Source organism: Lipotes vexillifer, unplaced genomic scaffold (genome assembly GCF_000442215.2).
Source record: "Lipotes vexillifer unplaced genomic scaffold, Lipotes_vexillifer_v1.1 scaffold697, whole genome shotgun sequence".
NCBI lineage: Eukaryota > Metazoa > Chordata > Mammalia > Artiodactyla > Lipotidae > Lipotes > Lipotes vexillifer.
Window position 1 is genome coordinate 585,923 of NW_006779498.1, and position 9,777 is coordinate 595,699.

General features: G+C 37.9%; 1 protein-coding gene across 1 annotated transcript in view; it reads left to right on the forward strand.

Moving 5' to 3' along the window:
- Positions 1-9,130, forward strand: part of MRPL22 (mitochondrial ribosomal protein L22) — a 36,056-nt gene extending 26,926 nt beyond the window's left edge. The window contains exons 5-7 of the mRNA XM_007452848.1: positions 767-844; positions 2,582-2,651; positions 8,837-9,130. Coding sequence (XP_007452910.1) covers positions 767-844; positions 2,582-2,651; positions 8,837-9,048 — 360 coding nt within the window. The 3' untranslated portion in view covers positions 9,049-9,130. The remainder of the gene's footprint in view (positions 1-766; positions 845-2,581; positions 2,652-8,836) is intronic.
- Positions 9,131-9,777: the final 647 nt, after the last annotated feature.

A 9,777-nucleotide genomic window follows, 5' to 3' on the forward strand; every position in this document is an offset into this window, starting at 1 on the left:
AGGGAAAGAAGCTACAAATTTTACCGCAGGATTTGAAAAAGGCAAAAAAACTTGCCCTGTTTTTTCCAAAAAGTGAGGAATATAATTACATTTTTAGACATTTCGTAGGTAATCCAAAAGTGATAGTTAAGAGATTGGTGATTTTGCTTAATTTTTACCTCCTGACAAACTAAATCATGTTGGATACATAGATACTTTAGAAGAAAGGCATCAAGAACCTGGCTATAGTTAGAGAATCCAGGAAGTAAACTTAAGTATCTGTAAAAGTTGATTCAACCTATTTCAAAACTGTTGCCTTTGTAAGTTTTTTACCTCGAAAATGAAATTTATATATGAGAGAAGACAAAAGCAGCAAATACACATGTAATACATTTCTTCCATAGGAGAAGGAGATGCCTTTAGTGCCTACTGTGATCCTTGCCAGCCTGTGATCTTTCTGTCATGTCCGCTCTCTTTTATTATTATTGAAACCATTATAATCCAGGTTTAGTGGTTAAAAATTTTAAGTTTGATTTTGACTTACAGAGGGTGGTGGCATCCCTTCTCAAACTTGTTTTCTTCTCTTTTGCCTGCGTTTAGTTAGCTATTTTTATTAATGAAAAAAGTTTCCCCCCACTTTTATTGAGATGTAATTAACATGTAACTAGTTAGCTAATTTTAGAAGTTATTTGGATTATGTAAGACTTTTACTTTTCACTGAAAAGGGAATGCTGACTTTATAAACTAATTTGTTTATTTTCTCTTGTCTGTTACCCTTTCATTCTAGATTCGAGGAATGTCCATTGACCAGGCTCTGGCTCAGCTGGAATTCAGTGACAAAAAAGGGGCCCAGATAATTAAAGAGGTAAACTAAGATTGGTGAGGAGGGAGCGAATAGTTGGCTTGCAGGTGTTATTAAACTTTGCCTAAATCCTGAATTCGCTAGTGTAAATGCATAGTTTATATAATACAGATTTAGGGGACTCAGTTTTATTAATATCCTTATACCTTAGGAATGTTCTGTGCTTTAAGTATTTTATTTTTCCTTAGATGCTTTTATTTGCACCAGATAGTGATTTATGTTTTATGATCTGTCTGTGAAGTGAAGTGATACATCTTATTTTTAATGATTAGGGGCTTGATAAACTTTTTAAAAGATTTTTTTTTTTGTAAGTTCCACAACTGAGAGCTTGGGATTTTATAACTAGTTGAGTGGAAAGAGCACTGTACTGGGACTCAGGGGAGTTGGAGTCTTATCTTTTCTCTGACAGTTTCTGTTGTGATTTTGGGCAAGACACTTGTCTGGTTCCATTTTTCTCACTTGTAAACTAGGTGGGGTTGGATTGGATGATCTCTAAAGACACTTCTAGCTCTAAATGTAGCTGATTCACTAGGTGCACATGACTGTTGATATTTGTGTTGACTCATTCTAGGCACATGAGTGTTTTTGTTTCAAAAAGCTGAGTTGAGGACATCTGGGGATATTAGCATTATTTCCTATAGTTAAGTTAATTTTCATATAAAGGCATATCTTTTAGTGGGTGAATATTTAAGGTGGTTGGATTCAGACTTCTAAGAGGCTCTATTGTAATGCTCGTATTTATTTCCATTCAGATTGCAGTTACTAAGTATCTGTTGTGTACCCAGCTTTGTACTACATTCTTCATCTTTAAAGGAGGGAAAGATCTGATTTCTGTTATTTCTGACAACAATTGTCCTATTTTAAAAAATGTGTTCTGGAGGAAGTTAATTCAAAATATCCTTGGAGTATAAATTTAATAATTCTTTTTTAAAAAAATAAATAAATTTATTTATTTATTTATCTTTGGCTGCATTGGGTCTTCCTTTCTGTGCACTGGCTTTCTCTAGTTGCAGTGAGAGGGGGCTACTCTTTGTTGCGGTGCATGGGCTTCTCATCGTGGTGGCTTCTCTTGTGGAGCATGGGCTCTGGGCGCATGGGCTTCAGGAGTTGTGGCACACAGGCTCAGTAGTTGTGGCTCGTGGACTCTAGAGCTCAGGCTCAGTAGTTGTGGCCCACGGGCTTCGTTGCTTCTCGGCATGTGGAATCTTCCCAGACCAGGGCTCGAACCCGTGTCCCCTGCATTGGCAGGCGGATTCCCAACCACTGCACCACCAGGGAATTCCCAAATTTAATAATTCTTAAAGGAAATTTTCAAGGATGATTTTCTCTACTTGTCTGATGTTGTTAATGGTTATTTTGGATCTAAAGTTTAAGAATTTTCAATAAGATTTAGCCCTTGACCTTCTTGAACTTGACAAGTCTATGACTCAAAGCCATAATGCCCATTACCAAGGGTACTGCTGCAAGTGTTGTTATCTCCTCCTTTACAGCTTACACATTCCATTTAAAACTTAGCAGGATGGGCTGTGTTCTTTGCATTTGCAATTCTTGTCTGAGGAAGGAAAGCTCACTGTATCCCTTTTCCTTAGTACTGTTATAATTTGATATTCTCTTTTTAAAATTGACTGCAATAGGAAGGCATGTGATTAGCAGTCATAGAGATAACAATAAGAAATGAGAAATTTAATTCTGTTTTAGTTCAGGTCAGCCATATGAATGCCTTTCTTTTCCTTATTTAAGGTTCTCTTAGAAGCACAAGACATGGCAGTGAGAGACCACAATGTGGAGTTCAGATCCAATTTATATATAGGTAAGATCTTTAATATTCTTAGCTTTGGAAGATGGCTTCCAACAGTGATGCCAAGTTCTTCATCTAATAACAGTCTTTGATATCTAAATACTTTGGACTGTGTTTGCCAGTGAAAATTGCTGGTAATAGCTTATTCTTCAGCCTTCAGCATGCTAATGTTAGTCAGTTGTAAATGGTCCTAACTTTACTGCTTTATTGTTACCTGTTCCGTAATGAGACTGAGATCATGAAACCTATTGCTGATAATTATTAAATAATGGATATCAAGATGATATATAGAGTGATCCTTTAATCATAATGACACTATGGAAGAATGTAACTGATTTTTTAAAAAATGAATTCTTTGTCAACCCAAAGGAGATATATAAAGGATCACAGGTGGACTTAAAAAAATCTTTATTTATAATGTGCCAAGCCAGGTGCCTAATCCCTAAAGGTATTCTATAAGTTAGTCTTCCAATTACGAGAATGGAAAATCTGTTGAATTATAAAAGCCAAGGGGCCTTCAAAGGCTCAGATGACCCAGATGTGTTGGTTCCCCTTTGTTATTACATCCTGAAGCATTATCTCAGCTTTGTATGTTTGTTCCACATCAAATTAAATTAATGTATGTGAAGATATTTTGGGAAGCCTGGTACACTGTACAAATGTAAGGGATTTTTTGGTAGCATACCTTCATACTGCTCTTTTTTTTAGAAAGAGATCAATGGTTATTACAAAGCTCTCCCACCGCTCCCCTAACACCACAGTAAAGTAGAACAGTGGCTGGAGTTGCTGGAGCAATTACTGCTAACCTCAGCAGTTTTGTAATCAAACAGAGATGTTGATGTCAAAGCAAAATTTTCTCAATCTGCCAAACCTGCATATGAGAAGGACTGTTTTACCTAAAGCTATTTTAAACTCAAGATATGGGAACTGCTGCTCTCCAAATGGAGGGTAAAAGGCTGAGTCATTCTGGGGGAAGTTAGCTGTGCCTTATAGTTTTTCAAAAATTAAAATAAAAAAAAAAACATCTAAATTGCACTTTGTCATATAACCTCTGCTCTACTGGAGGTATTTATTCTGAGTTAGTTAATACCTTACCTCAACTCACCTGGAATTGATGCCGGCAACCACACCTACTTCTGAAATTCAAATGAGTTATGATTTTCAACTGAAATATCTTATTTTAAAGCTGAATCTTGTATAACTGATTACATTCTTATACAGAGGGGAATCAAATGGCAACTCAGAAGATGCAGTCCACAGTAATTAATCATAAGCATTTTCTTCTGGGAGCAGCATGAATAAATAATCCTAGAAGGACCCAGAATCATTGGAAGAGATGAAATGAAGAGCAAGACCGTTTGCTTAAAACCTCTTGGTGACCTTTCCTGCTCCATGACTGAATATGAAATCAAATTTATTTAATTTTGTTCAGCTTTATAGGAATATTGGCTTCTTAGCTGATAGGCAACATTTCATAATGGAAATCAGATGCAAGTGAAATGGAATTTGTGTTAAATATGTTTCAACAGTTGTAGTACTGTTGAGAGAGAGGGTGAGGAGCTTAATCCTGTCTTCCCAAATGAAGGAGCAAAGTCCAGTGTTGCCTTTAAGCAAAAATCAACTTAACCAGTCCCATGTGAATGGTCCTTTAATGCATTGGTCTCTTTAGGCACATTTCTGCTGAAAAACCTCTGCCTCTCCTACACCTTCCTTTCATGTAGTTCTGGGTCAAAATCTCTTTTCTTAAGTAGGGCTAATAAGTTTGGATTTGTCTTATGATTTTAAAAACTCATTTGCTAAGTATTTTGTTGCCTAATTCCATCATGAAGGAAAAAGAGATGAGTACCCCCAGGAAGATGAAGTATCTGAACACGACACATCAGGCATTTTATCCCTGTATTTGCTAAACTTCCCTATAAGAATCGTCTGAGGTTCTTATTAAAGATACAGATTCCCAGGCCTCACCACAGACTTACTGAATCTGAAACCCCAGGGGAGAGGCCTGGGTAAGTTCTTTTCATTCTTACCTATAAAATGTGGGAAATGGATTTATCTTCTTACAGTCTTTGAAAAGGCCTAGACATTTTATTCCATAGACTTCTTTTAGAGCTTTGAAAGGCTAATTACTTGTTGGCTACTCTTTCAGCTCAGCAATAGCTATTTCAGTCCCCTGAAATAAGTAAGTACAGGCATTTTAAGGGACTTGCTTTTTTGGTAGCATATGTTCTCATTATGTGGTAATTCCCTCAAATGCTTGTCATCAGTGTAAAGCTAATACCTGGTGTTGCATGACCACAGACTTTGAAAGTTCATTTCCTTTTCAAACTTACAGTGATGACTAATGACACTGTGAACAGGCCTTAACAAGTGGACATGGACTAATAAAATGTCACTGCTTCATGATTCATGACATCTATAGTAGTTCACTTCAGGGAGAGTGAACGACTGACTTTGTAAATCAGTTTTCTGGGCTTAGAATGATGAAGGAGGAAGGGGGAGAGTTTCTAAAGTTAAAATGTCAAGATTCGTATTTACCTAAATACAAGTAATAGGAAATATTGACAATATTTTAAATACATGGTACCTGCTGGGCATTATCTTTAGAAGAGCATTATCTTGGGCATTATCTTTAGAAGATCGTTTCCACTTTTGAGATGTCTGTATGTTTTTTCTTTCATTCAAGAAGTATTTTGAGTGCCTTCAGTGAGTATACCAGGCACCCAGGTGATGGTATATCTTTTATGGCAATTTAAAACATTTAGCACAAGTAGTTTTGTTCTTTGACAGTAATAGCCCTTTGGAAGAATACATAAATTGTTCTCCCTAGTTGGAACAAAACCACGTACACTATTAGTATTGTATGTACTTGGAAAACTTTGAAATTTATTTTAGAATTTGAGCAAATTTACCAGAGACATCTGTATTGAAAAAATGATATTAATTAGCAGAAGATGTATTTCAAAATCATTTTTTTTCCTTATGGGGCATGAACTTTGGGGACAATACAAGAGGAGTGTAAGTTTTGTTGAGGAAGTAAGTTTTACAGGTGAAACATGAACACTTACACAAGGTAGCGTATGGTTTGGGACCAAAAAGAGTAACAGGTAAATGGTATTGTTGGAATAGAGAAGAGGAGGTCCGTGTAGGTTAAAATAGCCATGGAGATTTTCTAGACAATTTTGGCTTTTAAAGATATGCTTTTGGGGATCTGAAGGAGTGTCCAAGAGGAAAAATTTTCAAATTGAGGTAACCACTTAAGCAAAGGCACGTAGGTTGGGATGAGCAGTAAGTGTGTGATACAGTGAGAAGAACAGTGCAGAGGAAGTAGAGGCTTGCCTTAGAGGAGATGAAATTGAAAAGGTGAACATGGCCTAGATTCCAGAGGGCTGAACATGGCAAAAAGCTGTGGCATTTGGTTAAAACAGTATTGAAGAGGAACCACAGGAAGTTTTTGGGTAAGAGATTTATGTTATTAAGGCAGTGTTTTAAGACTGTTAACTCTAAGCATTGGTTTTGAAATTGTGCTCTGAGGCCTCCAGGGGTGGGTCCTAGGACAAGCAGAAAGGCTCCTTGATATCTTGGTCACTGCTGTATCCTTAGAGCCCAGGATGGCGCTTCATACCCAGCAGGAACTTGGAATTTCTATATGTTGGGTGAATGAATGGCAGCAGTTTTGGATCTACCCTCACCCATGTTTCATTCTTAACAGATTCACGTGAAAGTAGGCGTCTACGTATTGTTTCATTTAATTGAAATGGTTCCGTACTAAAGCAGTTTGAAACGGCTCCACGCTTCCAATTCAGGGGCCACGGGTTCGATCCCTGATCAGGGAACTAAGATCCTGCACACCGTGTGGTGCGACCAAAAAAAAAAAAAAAAAAAACCAATTTGGAATTTATACTCTAAGCCCTGATTTCATTTGGAATTTATACTCTAAGCCCTGATTTCATTCAGATGTCCGAGTGGCTGTGTTGAATATTCCCATTCCAGAGTGTTAAAGAATCCTGGTGTTTCAGAAGAATTAATGTTTTTGTTTTGACATAAAAAAGGGATGGCATTATTTGCATAAAGGTAAGCAAATGATATTTTATGGATTAAGGAGGAAATCATAACTGGCATTTAGCAGGTATTGAGTGTCTTCTCTTCTGTATTTTGCGAGAGATGGAAGGAAAATGGTAGTTAACGTAGACCCTTGATAGGGTTGATCATTGTGTTTTGATAGATTATGTAGTCCTGCACAGTTAGCTAATTTTGATACTGCCTTCACTGGACTAGTATTTCTTATTCTCAGGGTATTTGGAAATTGGTGCTCAAGTTGGGTAGAGTAGCAGTTTTGGATAAAATTAGCTATCATGTTTGTAAAATCTTTTTAGAAGTTTCTACACTCTTCCCAGCATCACTGTTTTTGTTTGTAGGATTCCTCCTGACAAGTGGATTCAGGGCACCTGGTAGTACTTTATTATAAAGTGATTTGTGTAATGCTGCTTTTTCTTTGGAAAAATTAAAAATTTTTTTTATTGAGGTATAATTGATGTATAACATTATATTACTTTCAGGTATACAACTGAATGATTCAGTATTGCAAAGTGATTACAAGTGTAGTTAACTTCTGTCACCATACATAGTTACAGAATTTTTTTTCTTGTGGTGAGAACTTTAAAGATCTATTCTCTTAACAACTTTTAAATATGCAATACGGTATTATTGACTATAGTCACCATGCTGTACATTACATCCCCATGGCTTATTTATTTTATCACTGGAAGTTTGTACCTTTTGACTCCCTTCACCCATTTCACCCACCTGCCCCCCACCCCCGTCTTTGGAAATTCTTAAATTCATTTCTTTATTGCCAGTAGATGAAGTTGTTAAAAGGGTGGTAGTTCTCTCCTTATCTCACTGAGACCCTAGGCAGTTTTCTTAATCACTTTCATCCTTAGCTTTCTCTTTGGCAAAGCTAGGGTGCTTCTGCTGAAACCATTTCTTGAGAGGTTTGTAGTTAGAGGGTTGTGGAGCACATACTTTGATATGGTCCCTGCAATATAAAGTTCTGTCACAGTAAAAGAATGGTGAGTATTGAAGTGAATTAATTTGCTACATATGCTATAGATTTTGCCTTTTTAAAAGGCTTATTAAATTAACTAAAAACGTAGGACTGAGTAAATTCAGAAGGTAGTAGAAGGTAATTACTACCCTGATTTACTGTGGCTGAACAGGTGAACAGATTTATCTTGTGCTGTTTAAGAGGTTTCTTCAAATTTTGCAGGGTCAAACTTTGACATGTTGAATCGGGGAGGGGAGATGAGGGGACAGATGTGATACAGGAGTTCCTAAACCTGGCTGTGAATCAGAATTGCTTGGGGTGGGGGGGAGTGTTGTTTGCTCAGGATTTAATTTTCAAAGCCCACTCCAAATATAGAGTATCTAGAGATGGGATCTCAGCATCAGCATTTTAAATATGTTCCCTAAGTTAGTTTGATGTAGTAGCCTGAGGACAGCATTTGGGAATCATTGGTTCCAAAGGAACAGTTAGAATATAATACAGTTAGAATAAAATCAGAACGTCTTCCCTCAGCCTCCAGGGCTCTGTGTAATCTTGCCTTCATCTCTGATCTCGTCCCCTTGTTTGTATCACTCTTACCCTTGCTTACTGTGCTTCAGCAGGTTCTGTTCCTGAACCAAGCCAAGCATGTTCCTACCATTGGGCCTTTGCACTTGCTGTTCCCTCTTCTTGGAACACCTTGCCCCTAGATATTTGCATGAATGATTCATTCTGGTCTTGGATCAAATGTCTCTTCCTCAAGGATGCCTCTTGACAACCCTCCAGTCTGAAGTTGCCTCCCAGCACCCCATCAGTCTCAGTCACATCACTGTTGTCTTTATTTGTAGAACTTGTCACTAACTAAAATGATTGTGTTTATTTTCTCTCTTTCTCCTCTAGAGTGTGCACTGCACAGAGCCAGGGCCCTTGCTATTCTTGTTCACTCCTATTTCTCCAGCACCTGGAGTAGAGCCTGGTCCTTAGTAAGGAAGGACTCAGGAGATACCTATCTTGAGACAAACCTGCTCTAGCCAGCCTGTGAGCTCATGTAGTCTTAGAATCCAGTTGAGGAAAGGGCAGAAATTGCTCAGCTGATCAAGCTGTAATCTTGTGGATACAGTTGTTTCCTATAATTTTCTTTTTCTTCTCTGTCTAGCTCAGTCCACCTCAGGGCGAGGCCAGTACCTGAAACGCATCCGATACCACGGCAGAGGTCGCTTTGGGATTATGGAGAAGGTTTTTTGCCATTATTTTGTGAAGTTGGTGGAAGGCCCTCCACCTCCACGTGAGGCACCAAAGACAGCAGTCGCCCATGCCAAAGAGTATATCCAGGAGCTTCGCAACCGGACCATCATTCACACTCTGTGATGGGGGTATTAAGACTCCACAGTGTATATATTTTACCATTTATTTCCTAAAACCAACAAAAATTAAAGACAGATGCTTTTTATGATTTGTCATTGAATTATTGAAATATGAAGTACAACTGCTAGTTTTACATGAATATAGCCTCTGATTTTATGTATTTGCAACTAGGAAGGAGAAATCAGCTTTAAACATAGTGACAGACTATGTAATTCAGAAGGCTTTTTTGAGTGATGTTTGAAGGCAATGTTAGCTTTCTAGCTTGTGCCCTGCAGGTGGTACTTTTGATACTGGACTTGAGTAGAAAGTTATAGGATACGAAAACTTGTCCTTACTATTTCACTTGATTTTTCTCCTGGAACTGGGGAAGGGGGTGGTGGATGGGAGCATCCCTGCACATTGTTTCAGTGCAGTATTTTAGGGCATTCTATAGTTCAGTTTTTCCTTTCACTGTTGGCATAGGCCAGTGGATGAGGGATTATATTTTCCTTTACTGATTTAGCAGTAACTTGAAATTACAGGAGTTTATTAGATATATTAATCTAAAACTCCAAAAACAATTTAACTTAGAAAGTTTTATTTTACTTAAATAATGACTTTTTTTGTGTGTGTGTGGTACGTGGGCCTCTCACTGCTGTGTCCTCTCCTGTTGCGGAGCACAGGCTCCAGATGCATGGGCTCAGCGACCATGGTTCACGGGCCCAGCCGCTCCGCGGCATGTGGGATCTTCCC